General features: G+C 44.1%; 1 protein-coding gene across 2 annotated transcripts; it reads left to right on the top strand.

The window, feature by feature from the left end:
- The first annotated feature begins 76 nt into the window (after positions 1 to 76).
- Positions 77 to 19,834, top strand: LOC109901160 (tropomodulin-1-like). Of its 2 annotated transcripts, XM_031837809.1 has the most exons (11): positions 77 to 397; positions 5,407 to 5,617; positions 7,152 to 7,308; positions 10,100 to 10,216; positions 12,120 to 12,209; positions 12,735 to 12,865; positions 13,489 to 13,596; positions 13,858 to 14,001; positions 15,571 to 15,715; positions 17,196 to 17,320; positions 17,771 to 19,834. In XM_031837809.1, exons 2-11 carry the CDS (start codon positions 5,492 to 5,494, stop codon positions 17,771 to 17,773), a joined length of 1,146 nt encoding a protein of 381 aa, XP_031693669.1. In that variant the 5' UTR covers positions 77 to 397; positions 5,407 to 5,491; the 3' UTR covers positions 17,774 to 19,834. The 2 variants fall into 2 exon arrangements, with proteins under 2 accessions (XP_031693669.1, XP_031693670.1); XM_031837810.1 differs by lacking the exon at positions 17,196 to 17,320 and having other exon boundaries at positions 80 to 397.
- Positions 19,835 to 19,911: the final 77 nt, after the last annotated feature.

The following is a 19,911-nucleotide window of genomic DNA, read 5'->3' as shown; positions in this document are numbered from 1 at the left end:
ATGGCGCTTGTATCATTTGATGGCCATGTAGCGCACTTGCCTGGAGAACAAGTGTGTGACATCACTTGACTGGCAGCGCCGGGTGAGGAGGAGTAGCGGTCGGAGAGTTCACTTTGCCTTTGTGGGAGTGTTGTACTACATTACGCGAACCACTGAAAGACAAGTTGTAAGCAAAGTTAAGGATTTCAATTCGGCTGCCGTTGACAACATTCGAGGATATCCGTGCGGATATCAAACTTTTTTCCCCGCTTGGTTGCGCGGTACTTTACTTTCCTTGTATGAAGCGACTCTAGTGTGACTCGACTGGCCCTAAAAGAATCCATATCTGGTCAAAGTATTCAACTGTCACAAAGCGGGACCCGTTCGCTATAAATAGCCCGGATAAGCAGTGGAGGAGGTACGTGCATACGAAATAACTTCTTGTTCTAGCAGAAAAGTCCTTAAATACATCATTTAACGAATAATTTGCATATAAAGATATTTTGTCATATCCCATGATTTAACCCAGACTGACGCTTCAAAGTAACTGGTGTTCACTCGAAGTGTGGAAAAAACTAAAGTATTGTTTTACTTTGAAAGAACAATGTATTCATTTTATTATTTAATAATGCAAAGTTATGCGTTCTTCGCATTTTCACCCGTCATCGAATCTGCCTATGAATGACCGCTGTATAAATTCCCCACCTATCTTGTTAACCTAGGGCTTGTTAAAGAACAATCGAAGTGTACTTAATTTTAAAATAATACTAACGTATTGCAGGCCTACTACCCAATAACAAAAACCTTGCATTATTTTGCTGCCTGGCCTGCTTTATATCAACTCCAGAAATAGATAAGTTAATGTTTAGAACGCTTGTAATTGTCCTTATCTCCCAACTCCTCTTCTTCCTTTCCAAATATAGTATAATATTGTTTGCAGTTAACATAAGTATTATTGTATTCGATCAACTGGGAACTCTAAATAACTTTGAAAAGATTGTCAATTCAGGCATTGTTAGATTTAGGTTTTAGGCCTAGGTCAACAAGTGTAGAGCTCTTGAATGTCACTTGTATTAACCAAATGTATTACAATTTGTGCTGTATGTGTAAGTAGTACTTATTGTATGTGGTTGACTTACCTAGCTACCTTAAGATGAGTGCACCAAGTTGCTCTGGTTAAGAACCTCTGCTAAATGATTACATATACAGTTGAAGTCAGACGTTTACATACACCTTAGCCAAATACATTTAAACTCAGTTTTTCACAATTCCTGACATTTAATCCCAGTAAAAAATTCCCTGTCTTAGGTCAGTTAGTATCACCACTATATTTTAAGAATGTGAAATGTCAGAATAGAGTGATTTATTTCAGATTTTATTTCTATCATCACATTCCCAGTGGGTCAGAAATTTACATACACTCAATTAGTATTTGGTAGCATTTCCTTTAAATTGTTTAACTTGGGTCAAACGTTTCGGTAGCGTTCCACAAGCTTCCCACAATAAGTTGGGTTAATTTTGGCCCATTCCTCCTGACAGAGCTGGTTTGTAGGCCTCCTTGCTTGCACACGCTTTTTCAGTTCTGCCCACAAATGCCATAGGCTTGAGGTCAGGGCTTTGTGATTGCCACTCCAATACCTTGACTTTGTTGTCCTTAAGCCATTTTGCCACAACTTTGGAAGTATGCTTGGGGTCATTGTCCATTTGGAAGACCCATTTGCGATCAAGCTTTAACTTCCTGACTGATGTCTTGAGATGTTGCTTCAATTTATCTACATAATTTCCCTTTCTCATGATGCCATCTATTTTGTGAAGTGCACCAGTACCTTCTGCAGCAAAGAACCCACACAACATAATGCTGCCACCCCTGTGCTTCACGGTTGGTATGGTGTTCTTCGGCTTGCAAGTGTAACATAACTTTAGTCCGTCGTCCCGGGCGCAAACCAGGGATGCTCTGCACACGTCAACAGTAACCCTCGGAGCATCGTTACCCATCGCTCCACAAAAGCAGCGGCCCTTGCAGAGCAAGGGGAACAACTACTTCAAGGTCTCAGAGCGAGGGATGTCACCGATTGAAACGCTATTAGCGCGCACCACCGCTAACTAGCTCGCCATTTCACATCGGTTACACTCACCCCCCTTTTGACCTCCTTTTCCGCAGCAACCAGTGTTCCGGGTCAACAGCATCAATGTCACATAACTTTAATCCGTCCCCTCGCCCATACCCGGGCTCAAACCAGGGACCCTCTGCACACAAGTCACCCACGAAGCATCGTTACCCATCGCTCCACAAAAGCTGCAGCCCTTGCAGAGCAAGGGGAACGACTACTTCAAGATCTCAGAGCGAGGGATGTCACCGATTGAAACGCTATTGGCGCGCACCACCGCTAACTAGCTCGCCATTTCACATCGGTTACACAAGCCTTTCCCTTTTTCCTCCAAACATAACAATGGTCATTATGGCCAAACAGTTCTATTTTTGTTTAATCAGATCAGAGGACATTTCTCCAAAAAGTACAATCTTTGTCCCCATGTGCAGTTGCAAACTGTAGTCTGGCTTTTTTATGGCGGTTTTGGAGAAGTGGCTTCTTCCTTGTTGAGCAGCCTTTCAGGTTATGTTGATATAGGACTCGTTTTACTGTGAATATAGAAACTTTTGTACCTGTTTCCTCCAGCATCTTCACACGGTCCTTTGCTGTTGTTGTGGGATTGATTTGCACATTCCGCACCAAAGTACTTTCATCTAAAAGACACAGAACACATTGCTGCATGGTCCATTGGTGTTTATACTTGCGTACTATTGTTTGTACAGATGAACGTGGTACCTTCAGCCATTTGGAAATTGCTCCCAAGGATGAACCAGACTTGTGGAGGTCTACAATTTTTTTCTGAGGTGTTGGCTGATTTCTTTTGATTTTCCCATGATGTCAAGCAAAGAGGCACTGAGTTTGAAGGTAGGCCTTGAAATACATCCACAGGTACACCTCCAGATGCCTCAAATGATGTCAATTAGCCTATCAGAAGCTACTAAAACCATGCATCATTTTCAGGAATTTTCCAAGCTGTTTAAAGGCACAGTTAACTTAGTGTATGTAAACTTCTGACCCACTGGAATTGTGATACAGTGAATGATAAGTGAAATAATCTGTCTGTAAATAAATGTTGGAGTAATTACTTGTGTCATGCACAAAGTAGATGTCCTAACCGACTTGCCAAAACTATAGTTTGTTAACAAGAAATTTGTGGAGTGGTTGAAAAACGAGTTTTAATGACTCCAACCTAAGTGTATGTAAACTTACGACTTCAACTGTATATTAAATGTAGTACGATAACCATGAGCTAGGAAACTACGAGACACCATCATTGTGTTCATAATCATGCATTGTTACAGCAGAAACCAGGCCTCTCTATAAATATGTTCCTGTTTGCCAGCAGACTGGGAGTGACAGGGGAGCTGTTTTTATCAGCTGTTCCCCATCAGGGTTTAGGAGGCAGGCCAGGCTTCATTACTCCAATTCTGTTGCAAAGCGTTTTGTAACAGAAACCGTTTACTTCAAATGGAAAACGTTTTGCAACGAAAATGAGTTTCTATTGGACAAATTCAAGTAGGTCCTTCCCCGTTTTTGTTCTGTTTGCTTCTTAAACGGTTTCCGTTTTAAGACGTAATAATACACCCTTGTTGAAAGAAAAGTACTGTAGGCCTATCTTCTTAAAGCAGTGGTTTCAAAATGTTTTTTTGGGGTCATGATACATGTCGTGATCCTCACCGAAAGTTAGTTGTTGTTTCATGTTGTAAAGCCAAGTAGACTACTGTCGGAAGTTAAGTACAACGGCAGGGGTTCTCAAATGTCTATTTTGACCCAAATGAAGATTGTAGCATTTTTTTTTACGTGACCCATCAAGCCTGTCCCAATTTGCTCCCTCCCCCTTGCTCCTAAACCTCTGATGTTTGCAGATCTGAATTGTCTCGGTAGGTATAGGGCCTAAGCAATGTGGTGGTGAAGCTTCCACTATATTGATTAAACCTTACAGATCTGCAGACATTGGAGGGTAAGGGATGTTTCTAGCCATGCTCTGGGCTTGGGACACAACCCACAAGTAAGATCTGACCCCGCCCAGCGTTTGGGGAAAAAACTCTGCCTTAAGGTATTTGGCTGAAGTGTTGTTGGACCGGCAAACAGCATTCTTAATGCATTTTTGAAATATTTTAATGGCACCAGGCACAAACATCTCTGGACATTCCAGACCGTTAAGCAACACAAGTTAGTTTCTGTGAGTCAAGGGCCCACTTTTCAGTGTTTATCCAACACATCACGTTATTGGTGTTTACCAATAGTTTCTAATCTCTAATTTCCTGGATCAATGTGGTGTTTGGATTTTGCTGGTTGGTCTGCCTTATGACTCAGTAGGTCTGACTGGATATACAGTAGGTCTGCCTTATGACTCAGTAGGTCTAACTGGATGTACAGTAGGTCTGCCTTATGACTCAGTAGGTCTAACTGGATGTACAGTAGGTCTAACTGGATGTACAGTAGGTCTGCCTTATGACTCAGTAGGTCTGACTGGATATACAGTAGGTCTGCCTTATGACTCAGTAGGTCTAACTGGATGTACAGTAGGTCTGCCTTATGACTCAGTAGGTCTAACTGGATGTACAGTAGGTCTAACTGGATATACAGTAGGTCTGCCTTATGTCTCTGTAGGTCTAACTGGATGTACAGTAGGTCTGCCTTATGACTCAGTAGGTCTAACTGGATGTACAGTAGGTCTGCCTTATGACTCAGTAGGTCTAACTGGATGTACAGTAGGTCTGCCTTATGACTCAGTAGGTCTAACTGGATGTACAGTAGGTCTGCCTTATGACTCAGTAGGTCTAACTGGATGTACAGTTGGTCTGCCTTATGACTCAGTAGGTCTAACTGGATGTACAGTAGGTCTGCCTTATGACTCAGTAGGTCTAACTGGATGTACAGTAGGTCTGCCTTATGACTTAGTAGGTCTAACTGGATGTACAGTAGGTCTGCCTTATGACTCAGTTAGTAGGTCTAACTGGATGTACAGTAGGTCTGCCTTATGACTCAGTTAGTAGATCTAACTGGATGTACAGTAGGTCTGCCTTATGACTCAGTTAGTAGGTCTAAATGGATGTACAGTAGGTCTGCCTTATGACTCAGTTAGTAGGTCTAACTGGATGTACAGTAGGTCTGCCTTATGACTCAGTTAGTAGGTCTAACTGGATGTACAGTAGGTCTGCCTTATGACTCAGTTAGTAGGTCTAACTGGATGTACAGTAGGTCTGCCTTATGACTCAGTTAGTAGGTCTAACTGGATGTACAGTAGGCCTAATTTAGGATCCAGCTGGTTGACCAATCAAATCATGTTGACTAAACCTTGTCTCGTTTGTTTTTGTCATCCACATTCTTGCAGACTTCCTTTTGAAAGCATCGCTGGGCACTTAGCTGCCTTTTTCTTTACGTTATTTGGGGAGTCGCTGGGATTCTATCACGCCGCCATGTCCACCTCCTATAAGAAGGAAGTAGTGAACTACAGGGACGTGGACGAGGATGAACTACTGAAGAAACTCTCAGAGGAAGAGCTACAGAGGCTGGAGGATGAGCTGGAGGAGTTAGATCCCGACGTAAGTCTTAAACGCTAATCGTGTTGGTGTGTGTGTGTCTTGGTTATCTGGAGTTAGGAGTTAGATCCCAACGTAAGTCTTAAACGCTGATCATCTTGGTGTGTGTGTGTCTTGGTTATCTGGAGCTCGATCCCAACGCAATCTAGAACATGTATCTTTTAACGAGCTCAACAGAGATGAGAGGTCGGTAGCAGGATAGTGTATTAAATTACGCTATCACGTAAAGAAATCTAGGACTACAAAAGGATCCTTAAATCAAACATGCAACCCTCTATGCAGTAGATCATGGTATAATGCTCAGATATTAAGGTTTACAGGTAGTAGCTCACTATATAAGCATTAGGGTGACATCTGAGAGACGAGGAGAATCTCAATTGCGTCCTCTCACCTCACCTCCTCAAAACCCATTGGAGGAGATGGTCTGAGGGGCGGGACCTCTGGCTTTCTCATCCAATGGGTTTTAAGATGGAAGCGAGGATGTGAGGAATTTGCAATTGAGATTCTCCCACAGACTAAGACTGACAAATGACACTCAAACCAACTTGGTCAGGAGGAGATCTCAGCTGGAAGCGTTGCTGGATGACGACGTTGCGCAAGTCGGTCAGATTGATTTCAGATTTCATTACTGACATTTTGTCCTTTAACCTTTTGACATTCTTATAGGGCACGAACATATTAACCTGTCATATCACGTTGATAACATAAATTAGCCTATATATCATATCCCTGTATATTCAATTCAAATATGCAGTTCTAGGTCTAAACAATACAGTGATCCTCAAACCAACTTCCAAAGCCAACTTCCCAGGGAAAGTTGAGAAAAACAGCAACTTCTCAGAGTTTAGACCTCATCTGTTATTTATAATATATGTTAAGTTATGCCTATCATATATTTATAATACTGTGTGATGCGGCGGTACTTGACTTCATCTTTATTCATAAGTAGCTCTTCCGTCGAGGTGTTGACGACACAAGCTGTAATAGGGTTATGATGAATGGTCGACGGCTCACATCAAGTCTGGATGCTTACAATACCAGGAGAGCCAGCCCAGGCTTAGAGGTGTGTGTGTGTGTGTGTGTGTGTGGTGCTTGTCGTCTTTCCTTGACATTTGACGATAGCATCCAGATCTCCCACAGAGCCACGTTAAAGAGTTAAACTGATATGTCAGGTATAAATAGGTGCTAATAGGTGCTGAAAGCTAAGACAAGATATCGGTCTATCGCTATAATATGGACCTGGTTTAGCGTGCTGCGGTCTAAGAATAGCTATCTGGGTCTGGGAACTGCCTTTGTTATTTCTGTTAGTGTTATTTTAACACAGTTAGTGATGGTGTGTGTGTCCTTTCACTGTTACATTTGGCTATCCCACGAGAGTGGATGAAAAATGTAGTGTATAAACAAGTGCAATCCCACCCATTGCTATAATTATTGGCCAATGACAATCCTTCCCTGTGGTTAGAATACCCTCTTACCTAGTGTAAGTACAACCCGTTGTTAACATTATCGGCCAATGATAAATCCTTCCTGTCTTTAGAATGCCCTGTTGCCGGCCGGGATGAGGCAGAAGGATCAGACCAAGAAGGCGCCGACTGGAACCTTCCAGAGAGAGAACCTGGTAGCCCACCTGGAGAAGCAGGCCAAGGAACACCCTGACAAGGAGGACCTGGTTCCGTTCACTGGAGAGAAGAGAGGTATGACCGCAGTTCCCAGCATGATAGAATACCACTATAGGCCTGTGCTTCACTGGAGAGAAGAGAGGTAGGACCCTGTTAGATCTGATCTGAGCACTGGCGTAACGCTGTGCCGTGCCGACCCCAAACCAGGGTTGGGGTCAGTTCTATTTCAATTCAGTCAGGGAAGTAATCTAAAAAGTAATCTGAAATTCCATGTTTCCTCATTGAGAAGTGTGGTAGGAGCCCAGTTTCCTTTTGGTTCATACTCCAGATAGGTTTTACCAATATGGCATAATCTCCACTTGTGGGGGTGTATACATCCCCCTATCGGCCCGCAGCATACCACCCTGCATCCCACTACTGGCTTGCTTCTGACGATAAGCAGGGTTGGTCCCTAGACGGGAGACCAGATGCTGCTTGAAGTGGTGTTGGAGGGCCAGTAGGAGACAATCTTTCCTTTCCTGGTCTAAAAAAAAGATCCCAATGCCCCAGGGCAGTGATTGGGGACATTGCCTTGTGTGGGGTGCTGTCTTTCAGATGGGACGTTAAACTGGTGTCCTGACGCTCTGTTGTCACTAAAGATCCCATTGCACTTAACGTAAGAGTAGGGGTCCTGGCTAAATTCCAAATCTGGCCCTCATACCATCACGGTCACCTAATCATCCCCAGCTTACAACTGGCTCACTCATCCCCCCTCTTCTCCCCTGTAACTATTCCCCAGGTTGTTGCTGTAAATGAGAAGGTGTTCTCAGGCAACTTACCTGGTAAAATAAGGGTTACGTACTGTTTACATGGAATCCTGTCAGATCTATGAACACAGAAGGGATAAGGGATAGGGTCTAGCTTGGCTAGGAGAAGTGGCTGGAGGCCAACATGGACCGTGGCCAGGGACATGCAAGCTGTGATAATAACCTTGTGAGGTGAACCCTCCTGTCAGCGTGCCGAGATACTAATACTTTCAGAACATTACAGCCATGTAACTAAAGGCCTAAAGTCCTACATCCATCAGGACCAATCAGTGGTCTCAGACAATAGCTCGTTCCAGGAAACTGGACCCAGTCGCAACCCAGTCTGTATGCTGGTTCATCTGTTCTTGCATCTGTCTGGACATATCCAGCTACGAAACTGCCTGAGCTGAGTCTGCCTACCTATCAGACCAATTATGATCGCAGACAGTCTGGTTCTGGGAAACTGGGCCAGCCGCAACAGAGTCCTCTAGTTCGTCCTTCCTTATACTTGGACGTATCCAGGTAGAAAGCAGGGCCTGGTGCCAGCTGACTCATCTCAGATCCACTCAGATGTAGATGTAGCCTGCTGGGTATCAGCCTGCCTCTCTGTGTGTCCGCCAGACAGCGTACCGTCTGGGGGGGATCAGTTTTAGTGAGGTAAGGCCCGGATCTCTAATCTTGATCACATAAGGAGTATTATTTGGGATGCAAGGTGATTTGTAGATCACTGAATCTGTGCAGTCGATCTCAAACACTCAAGCAAGCACTGTGTCTCAGCCAAGCCTGATAGGTGATAGGTACCGACCAACCACAGAGACAAAAATCCTGCTACATCCTGGCACCCAGCAGCTAGCCTGAAGTTGAGGTGACTTTCCAGTTGAAAGTTGGAACTGCTCCACTCGTTCCATTGGTTCGTCAGACCCCAGAACAGATCATCCAGGCTACAGTCAAGGCCAGCAGGGCGGACGCTGCTGTAGCTGATCCTGGACCTGTGACGGCTATGAATAAGACCTCAGACCTTGTATTCATAAAGTGTCTCAGAATAGGAGTGCTGATCTATGATCGGTTTAGCAGTTTAGATCCAAATGAATATGATTACATGGACAGGGAAGAACCTGATCCTACATCAGATACATATGGCCCCTGATCTAACGGTGGACTGTGGCCACGTCCCAACTCTCTTATCCCAAAGTCTGCAATTGCACACTTCCCGTTATGGATCAACTCCCATCCAGCCAACGATTCCTTCCATGACAGGGAGTGTGCAAGACAAGCGCACAGTCTGCAAACTTTGGGAGAACGGTCGATAATTGGACCAAACACACAGCCTGTCACTGCAGCCTTCCTCCCCCTCAGTGTTCATTCACATAATCCTGTTCCGGTGTTCTGAGGCTTGGCCGGGGCAGCTTGGCCGGGGCAGCGTGACGCGGGGCGCTACATGTCAGACGTGGCTGGGTAAAACTCGAGAAGGTCTTTGCCCCCCCCCGTCTGTCCCGACAGGCTGCCTGGCTTTTGACAGCTCACTCTGAGTGACGATATGAAAAGCGCCCAGTGACGTAATGTGATATTGCATATCAGCCTTGTATTTTCCGTTGTCGGTCGGTGTAACGTAGATGGAAAACAAAATGGAAGTTTTCCTGACAGAGTGTACGGTCATGTTCACTGTGTAATGGTAGTTGGCTACTATTGGGTAATGATCTGTCGATTTTACTATTGGGGTATTGATGTTTCTGCATTCCTGCAGTCAAATTACCAATTCAAAAATGGAATTAGAAACGAGCTGGTATAGTAGTGGGATGGTAGTCGTCGTACCAGTACGAATAGTAGTAGTAATAAATGTATCAAATCAATCAAATGTATTTTATGAAGCACTTATTACATGAACAGTTGTCATCAAGTGCTTTACAGATACCCGGCCCAAAACCCCAAACGGCAAGCAATGCAGATGTAGAAGCACGGTGGCTAGGGATCCAGGAAGAAACCTAGAGCGGAACCAGGCTCTGAGATGTGTCCAGTCCTCTTCTGGCTGAGATGAATAGTGGCATGTAGTACTGTGTTAACGATTGTCCTCTATCTTCCAGGTAAAGTCTTTATACCTAAGAAGGTGGTGGACCCCATCATGGAGAACGTAACTCTGGAGCCAGAGCTAGAGGAGGCACTGGCCAACGCCAGCGACGCTGAGATCTGCGACATTGCCGGTAGAAAGACACGCACCTTCACGTGCGCACACCCATTTACAGACATTGTTTCTGTTATCACCGTTCCTGTTTTATTTCCAGTCGATTCACCTTCTTCAGCGAATAAGTTTAAATCCACGCTCACCAAACAGTCACTTGAGAACGATCCCGGACACGGAATCAGCTTCGCAGTTCACTCCTCCGTCAGTAACGTCCTCCTTTCCTCTCTAACTCTCCTCTATCCCGTCTAGTGATCCCACCCTTCTTCTCCTCCTTCTCCCTGTTCCCCCTCCATATCCTGTCATCATCATCACCCCTTCCATTGCTGCTCCTCACTGCTGTTTGGACACCATGGTTGCCCTCCTTCTGGGCTTTGTGACAAGCAGCCGCGGTATTTGCCAGCCCACACACTAGCTAGGGCCGGGACGATAGCAGTAGTCGTTGGCATCGTGGGCAAGGGAACAGAAACACGAAGCGAATTTAACTTCTTTAGGAAGACAGACCTAATGTTGGAAACAAACCTCATTATATTGTCATCCAGAGTCTTATTTATTTATTTTCCAAGCTACAGCACATGAAATGTTATATACAACAGGTTTTTAAAGGACCAAAGAGTTTGGAATGCTTCGTGTTTTAATTTTTGCCTCGGTGTTCCTGGTTCATATGTTGTAATCGTCCCGGCTCTAACACTAGCTGCACGTTATATGGCCTGTATTTCTCTCCGCTTCACTAAGTGTTAGTGTTAATTAGTGACAAGTGGTTTGCTTGCCAGCGTTTGTTTTGGTCCTTCCAGACATATCCAATGGTTTGCAATTAATCCACAGCCTGCTCATGATGAGTTACCAACTAACTCTTCACGGCTGCTTAAAGTGGACCGCTCGTTCTCCGTTGTTTATCTCAAAGATAACTTAACTGTTCTCACACTCTCTGTCATGCTGACAGATGGAATTAATACACTTGCTTCTTTTTTTCGTTGCTTTTCTGCTGAACTGCTATCTTTTCACTCTCATTTGTTCATTTGTACTGGCTCCAAGTCATCTACGGTGGTCCAGAAAGCACATTTTTATTTGAGTTTTCCCATCAAACTGGACACAAGATAAAACCACTGCTACTACTGATAATACATTTGATTTAAAGCGCTTTTCAAAAACACAAGGACTCTGTACAGCAAAAGAGGGGGGGGGGGGGGTAGAAGCAAAGATAAAGCATTTAAAACTAAGATTAAAATGAAAGCTAAAACAGGGATCTTTGCGATAATCAAGAACATATTGACTAGTCAAGCATGTTCCTGCGATTCATAGAAGCCCGTTCTAACTGTGGCAGCAGAGGCCATCCAAGACAGGGAGAATAATGTCTGCATTGTGTGACGTCTGCAACAGTGACACATGCTATTTAAACAATGTATTTAATAATGACTGGCAGACGCTGGCATCGACGCACGTGTTGTTCTTTTGTATGTCTGGCTATGACAGGGACGACTATCTATTGCTGTGTGTGAGATGTTTTGCAAGCCGATAGTTTGGCTTGGATGTTTGCGAGTTTGAACAAGGCAGCTCTCAAGGCCCACTTGTGGGTGTCCTGTCTGCTATCTTAGCCAAGTAAACACAATGTGCTGAACTAAGGAGAGCGTTGGCACTCACACCCACGTCAACTCTTCGATGTTTATCCTTCAGTGTTCACGTCATTTGACACAATGTATACTCTCTCTCTCCCTGTCTCTGTTCCCTCCCCTCTCTCTCTCCTTTGTTTCTCTCTACTTTATTTTTATCTCTCTCCTTTGTTTCTCTCTACTTTATTTTTCTCTCTCTCTCTCACTCTATCTCTCCCTCCTTCTCTCTCCACATCTCTCACTTAATTTTTCTTTCCCGTTCTCTCTCTCGCTCCTTTTGTCCGTCTCTCCATCTCTTCTCTTCCCTCCCTCCAGCCATTTTGGGAATGCACACTCTGATGAGTAACCAGCAGTACTACGAGGCTTTGGCCAGCAGCAATATAGTCAACAAACAAGGCCTTAACAGTAAGTGTGTGTGTGTGTGTGTGTGTGTGTGTGTGTGTGTGTGTGTGTGTGTGTGTGTGTGTGTGTGTGTGTGTGTGTGTGTGTGTGTGTGTGTGTGTGTGTGTGTGTGTGTGTGTGTATCCCTCCTGTAAGTGCCAAAGTTTTCAGGCATCGTTTTAACGATGATTCATCTGTTTATCCTACCATGTATTGTACTTATTAGGGTTTTGTTTTTCAAGTGGATTTAAGAAAGAGTGGCACCAAAGTGTACGTGTTTCAGACAGTTCAGGGAAGTGAAAAATCAAACATGAACAGAACCAACGTCAAAGGTTCAAAGAGAACTGGACAAAAATGTTCCTGCTTCCTGACTTTTACAGTCCTCCGTTGCAACCTTTCTGACGTTAAATAATATAATGTAAAGACATGCTGGTTCAGCCAAACAATCTAAGTGCTGCAAATAATATATTTTTCTTTCAACACCTCGAGTGCCATTGTTATTACTGATTTATATGATATAGGTATTGTTAATAACATATTTTCCTGTAGGCGTTATCCAGTGTACTCAGTATAAGCCTGTGCCTGATGAGCAGCCCAACTCTACTGATGTGGAGGAGACGCTGCTGAGGATGCAGAGGAACGACCCTGACCTGCTGGAGGTCAACCTTAACAACATCAAGGTGCTACATTATATTGATTCACCGAAAGGTTGCAAGTTCAAATCCCCGAGCTGACAAGGTACAAAATCTGTCGTTCTGCCCTTGAACAGGCAGTTAACCCACTGTTCCTAGGCCGTCATTGAAAATAAGAATTTGTTCTTAACTGACTTGCCTAGTTGAATAAAGGTTAAAAAAATATATATATAAAAAAATAAAAAAAATGCACAAATCAGTATAATTGAATTATATGATGTCATTATGTCCTCCTACCATAAACATTTGTACATTTTTTTGTTCGTTGTTTTTAGTCATTTAGCAGATGCTCTTATCCGATTTACAATAGTTAGTGCATATATTTTCCAACTTTTTGTTGTACTGGTCCCCCCCGTGGGAATCAAACTCACAACCCTGGCATTGCAAGTGCCATGCTCTACCAACTGAGCCACACGGGACCCCCATAGGAGACACACATGTACCACACTATTCTCAGTCTGACTTCAAGAGGTCAGGGCAAACCTCTACCCTGGAGTCAACATTTGATTTAGGTTATTCTCCAGTCTTTTCAAATGCATTTGTAGTCAGTCCGATTTTAAACAGTGGCGCGTGTGTGTGGCTTTATTGATTTGAAGCCTCTTGTGTTCTAGAACATTCCAGTGAAGACGCTGAAGGCCTATGCAGACGCCCTGACGGAGAACACTGCAGTGGAACGCTTCAGCCTTGTGGGAACCAGGAGTAATGATCCCGTAGCCTTTGTGAGTATTGCTGTTGTGTCTGGAACAAATCTCCTACACGCATATTGTAACAGTTACATCAGACGATGTGAATGTACACGTCTTCATTCGAAGTCGTCTCCATCTGGAAATTCAGTTTAAAAAACAAAATGGCCTCCCATGGCCTTGATACCTGGGCCTGTGGCCTGGTCAAATATATAGATGGTGGAAGAAGATGCCATTTCAGATATGGGTTTAATTATAGCCCGTATAAATATACTGGCCCCATTTGCTGTGTCTCAGGCTCTGGCAGAGATGCTGAAGGGGAACACCACACTGAAGAGTCTGAACATAGAATCCAACTTCATCACAGGGACGGGTATCATGGCTCTCATCGCCTCACTGCAGTCCAACACAACCCTGCAGGAACTCAAGATCGACAACCAGGTACAATAAAATACAGCACAATCTTATTGGTCCATTCTACTGACAGACATTGTAAAGGAGGCCTGGGTCCATTCTACTGACAGACAGTGTAAAGGAGGCCTGGGTCCATTCTACTGACAGACAGTGTAAAGGAGGCCTGGGTCCATTCTACTGACAGACAGTGTAAAGGAGGCCTGGGTCCATTCTACTGACAGACAATGTAAAGGAGGCCTGGGTCCATTCTACTGACAGACAATGTAAAGGAGGCCTGGGTCCATTCTACTGACAGACAATGTAAAGGAGGCCTGGGTCCATTCTACTGACAGACAATGTAAAGGAGGCCTGGGTCCATTCTACTGACAGACAATGTAAAGGAGGCCTGGGTCCATTCTACTGACAGACAATGTAAAGGAGGCCTGGGTCCATTCTACTGACAGACAATGTAAAGGAGGCCTGGGTCCATTCTACTGACAGACAGTGTAAAGGAGGCCTGGGTCCATTCTACTGACAGACAATGTAAAGGAGGCCTGGGTCCATTCTACTGACAGACAATGTAAAGGAGGCCTGGGTCCATTCTACTGACAGACAATATAAAGGAGGCCTGGGTCCATTCTACTGACAGACAATATAAAGGAGGCCTGGGTCCATCCTACTGACAGACAGTGTAAAGGAGGCCTGGGTAATGCCAAAATTTCACAAATATTACAACTTCTACAAATTATTTCTCAATGACGCTTTAAGATACAAATGTCAAATATATGTCGACAATCCTTCCTCCAAAGGACCTTTCTATGGAAAACATTTTGTGAAAATCCCAATGAAATCACAGTATTTATTTTGTCCTGGTTTCATGAGGAATCACCCTATTTTTGCTGTCACAGTGCCCAGCCCAGACAGTTACAATTATACATCACAAGGACCACTTGAGTCTACTGTTTCAACAGGGTCAGATTGTACAAAGCTAATCACTCGATTGATTCATTGTGGTGTGATATTGGTGCTAGTGCGAACACTTAGTAGCCGTTATTCCTTCCCAGTGGGCAAAACTGGTTGAAAGGACATCCTTGCAACCTGATTAACCAGATTGCAGCCAAAACTGGCTGAAATCTGGTTGTTGCAATGACCTTATTTCAACCAGTTTTGCCCACGCTGGGCTACCTCTTGCCAGTGAATCATTTTTTCCTAACATAAACTGTGCTGAATCTCTTTGATTCCGTAAGATTTTATATTTAGACACATGACTAACAACTTCGACTTCATTTATTAATTGTGCTGAGTCATGGACAAGCTGGTTGAAATGACTTTACAACCAGAAAAGGCTGCATTGTAACCAGTTATTTCAAACAGGACATTGGGAAATCACCTAGGTTCACTGGTTTACATGACGTAATGTCTGGTTGTAAATTGGTTTGTAATGGCGTCATTTCAACCAGTTTTACCCGATGGGCGATTCCTTCTATGTCCAGTTTTTACCCCAATTATTTAAGCTGCCCATCTGACAGAGCAGACATGCTCAATCAAACACTAAATTTGTAAGGAAACAAATGCTATTTGAATCCAGGTCTGATTCCCCCTCTCCCCTTCCTCCAGAGCCAGCCGCTAGGTAACAAGGTAGAGATGGAGATAGCCAGCATGCTGGAGAAGAACACCACGTTGTTGAAGTTTGGCTACCACTTTACCCAGCAGGGCCCCAGGCTGAGGGGCTCCAACGCCATGATGAACAACAACGACCTGGGTGAGATGATGGTTCTGCTAATGCTAATGCTAACAACCTGGCTGAGATGGAGGTTCTGCTCGAGCTGAAGCAAACAACCTGACTGAGATGGAAGTTCTGCTAGCCCTAATGCTAACAACCTGACTGAGATTGAGGTTCAAAGACTAACTCACTCACTCACAATAGATTAAAATCGCTCTGTTATACTCACTGTTTCTCTCCCATCGACACTCACAATCTTAGAGATGTTTACTCACTCACTCACTCACTCACTCCATTTTCCAAAACAACGTTGAACTAATAAAACCTGCTAGAGAAGGTGCAGAGCATGCGTCAGATGTAATTCCAGACCCAGTAGTAATCCATCTTAATTCACCATCACTGTTTAACGTAACTAAATAATGGGAGGAGCCAAGCCAATCACAACGCTCGGCTGTTTGGATCCCTTCCTGGAAGATGACATCACTAGAACTAAAGTGGTGCTCCAGTGAAACGCTCCCAGACTTCCCAGTGTGATCCCTCACAACAGCTGAGACACCACCAGAGACATGGGCTGCGTCCCAAGTGGCACCCTATTCCCTTTTTATAGGCACCCTATTCCATTTATAGTTCACTAACCTGTACAGTAGGGCTCTGGTGAAGAGTAGTGCACTATATAGGGAACAGGATGCCATTTGGGATGTGCACTCAAATGGGTCTATTCAGGGACTTGTGTTGTTGCCTGGTTACCCAGACTCCTTACTCTGGCCAAACGCTGTGCCTCTCCACGCTGTAGGACGTTCCTTATTCCTCCTCAATGAGTCTGGATCTGAGTAGTTCCCTGACCCATCACTGAATGCAAACACATTCGGGACCGTCTGATTGGTCCAGAAACCCATGGGTTGGGCCAGAGCCAGGACACAGTTGGGTAAAGTGGCGGTTTGAAAATTCATCATTGGTTTGGATAATCTGATTGGTTAGAGACGATCCAATCGGTGATGACTTTGTTTAGTGCAACGCCCATCATCACCGCAAACGACTTCAGTGACGGCAGTCTCGGCCTAAAGTCTATAGCGAACGACAGAGCAGCGGGAGAACTTAGTGTGAGTCATCGGGCTACATGTTTTGGGGTCCAGAACACATGATCAAAGACATGTCAGGTCTTGTACAAAGGCTGTAAAAAAAATAAGAGATGGTCTTGTACTAATCTCTTGGAACGAAATGATTGACCTAGTTTGCGCACCGACATCAGTGTGTCATCGGGTTGTTTTGCATCATGATGACATTTCTCTTGAACACAGCATGGTACCAGTTCTATCTACTCGGTGACTCTTCCACCAAAGATGTGCATGAGCCGCTCTCGTCTTGGTCACTCATAGTGCGTGCGTGCGTGTGTGTGTGTGTGTGTGTGTGTGTGTGTGTGTGTGTGTGTGTGTGTGTGTGTGTGTGTGTGTGTGTGTGTGTGTGTGTGTGTGCGCGTGTGTGCGTGTGTGTTTATGTGTTTACCACTGTTGTGTTGCAGCTCGGGTAATCCGATCCGATCATCACTCGGACGGTTCCTTTACTCTCACTCTGTCCGTGCCGGAACTGGAGAGGGCATTTGGTAAAAAGTTCAAGCCGAAACTCACCAAGCCCAAGACCAAGAAAGTAAAGACAGCCGTTGTGTCCTTGTCCTACCTCTTCAGCCTTCTCTTGCTTCTTTTCCTTGAGTTCTACCCACAACTCCCTGCGTTGTGCCTTCCATTCCTCCTCATCATCTCTCGTCATCTCTTCTCTTCCCAACAGTGGCAGATCTGGCAATCTTTCTCCAGTAGCTCTTGAGTTCTTAAGTGGGTCTTCACTGTAGGACTGATTGCGTAAGGGCTTTTTGCAGTTAGAGCTATTTTATTCTAAACTGCCTCTTACAAACCTTTGGAACAGGTTTTTTTCTGCTTACTTTCAAGCTGCTTTTCTTACTTCAAACTCTTCCTTCATTGCCATTCCTTTGAGTCAAGTATTTGTTGTGTTTGAATAAAATGTGATTTTACCGAAGACACAGAAGGTACTGATATGTTTTAATAGTTGGTCTAATTTCTACTTTTTCTTCTCTGACAACAGTAAGAAAGAGAAGGCTTGAAGGCGGTCCCATCTTCCCCAAGTGTCGGACAAGCGTGTAGCGCCGGCAGGCGCTGCCCGGCCCCGCCCAGCCCCGTATTCAGCCAGACGCCCTCCGACAGATATCCCATCAACCCCTGCTTTCCCCAACCCTAACCTCGACCCCTCCGCGATGACCGAAATCGTTCCAATTCGAATGTCAGGGCCGTTGGCAAACCTTGTTCCTACTGTGGCATGGAGTTGATCTACTATTGTACTATTGTTTCTCTCACAGTTTTCTACTGATATTGGTTTAGATATCTTCGGTAATTATATTATCTGGTAATTGTGACATAGAGAAGCAGCCCACCTATTCAGAAAGTATTTATTTTGTTGTTAGTTTGTTTACTGGAGATGAACTTGTGGTGGTGGAAGATTAAATGGTGTTACAACCATAATGTATATTGTACCACGTGCAACAGGTAGCCTAGTGGTTAAGAGCGTTGGGCCAGTAACCGAAAGGTCGCTGGTTCAAATCCCCGAGCCGACTAGGTGGGGGGAAATCTGCCAATTTGCCCTTGAGCAAGGCACTTCACCCTAATTTCTCCAGTAAGTCACTCTGGATAAGAGTGTCTTCTAAATGACTCAAATGTAAATGACTTAACTTGGTTATGACGTTAGTACCACATTATGTATTTCAGCATTTCGCAACCACTTAACGTAATGTTTTTCAGTGTGAGGTTCATATAAGATACGTTTTTAGTCTGCAACTCACACTGTCTGTAAGCAAAGGCACATAACGGTTACATAGAAGCTATGTTCAGAGGAATTGTTGCAGTTTTAAAAACACTTTGGGGTGTAAAGTTGTTTGTTTGTCCAAGTTTACCCCATGGAGACAGCCACTAGAAGCTGGTCCTAGATCAGTTTGTCCGCTATTGTGTAAATTCTGTAGTATTACTGATCTCAAGTCAGTTTAAGTCTTCTCAGTCAAACCTTACACAGAGAGAGGTTGCTACTAAACGTTGGTTCTAGATCAGTTTTGTGACGAATTCGATATCTGCTACGATCCTTTATTGATGTCACATGTTAAATCCACTTCAGATCAGTGTAGATGAAGGGGTGGAGACAGGTTAAGTAAGGATTTTGAAGCCTTGAGACAATTGAGACGTGGATTGTGTATGTGTACCATTCAGAGGGTGAATGGGCAAGACAACAGATTTAAGTGCCTTTGAACGGGGTATGGTAGTAGGTGCCAGGTGCACCGGTTTGAGTGTGCTCCTAATATTTTGTACACTCAGTGTATATTAAAAGTTTGTTCACAAGTGTATTGGTCACTGATGGAGAAACTGATCTAGGACCATCTCTTAGTGGCTGTCTCTATGAGGGTGGGTTGACTGAATCAGTACTTACACCCGGCAGATGTGATGACTTGTCATCACGGCAAGTTAGGATCGATTATGTTAAAGTATTACTTGAGTTACACAGTAAAGGGAGTTGCAGCATTCCCCCCTCCCCTTTTTTCAGTTACACTGGTAGAAATGCTCTTAGTTGAATGTGTCTGCAACCCAAAAAGTGTGCAAACTAAGAATTCACTGTCATCACTGTAGCCTATCAAAGCCCAAGAAAAAGCATGAAGACAAACGACTTTTCCTGCCTGTTGTAAGGTCCTATGAGATGATTCCTTAATGAACACTCCTTCGGGTATTGTTGCTATGTGGCCGGGTATCAGGGGTGTCAAGGGAGCACTGATGACGAAATTCAATATCCTATCATTAAATCCATGTAAAATAAACAATATATATTATATTGGATGAAGGATGGATGAGGGGGATTACGTGCCCCCTCAGATTCAAAGAGCATGACACTCCTGATTAGGTATATTACTGTATGGTCAAAAGGGACAACTATGGTGTGTACAAAAACCCATCCCCGTATGAACTACTGCTGAATATGACTGTGTTCTCCTTGCCCTAGCCTGGCTGTTGTTTCTTCTCTACAGTATTTGCTTGAGTATTGAGTATGTTTTTGTTAGATAGTTCACATTTATTGTTGTTTTTTTGTTCATGGATAAATCGGGTTTGAAAGTATTGTGTACTGTGATATTTGTACTGTTTTTACGCTTCCTATGCACCAAACCACGTATAACACCGCCCTCTGGGGGAGGT

Source organism: Oncorhynchus kisutch, linkage group LG12 (assembly GCF_002021735.2).
Source record: "Oncorhynchus kisutch isolate 150728-3 linkage group LG12, Okis_V2, whole genome shotgun sequence".
NCBI lineage: Eukaryota > Metazoa > Chordata > Actinopteri > Salmoniformes > Salmonidae > Oncorhynchus > Oncorhynchus kisutch.
This window is presented reverse-complemented; position numbering and strand designations above follow the sequence as displayed.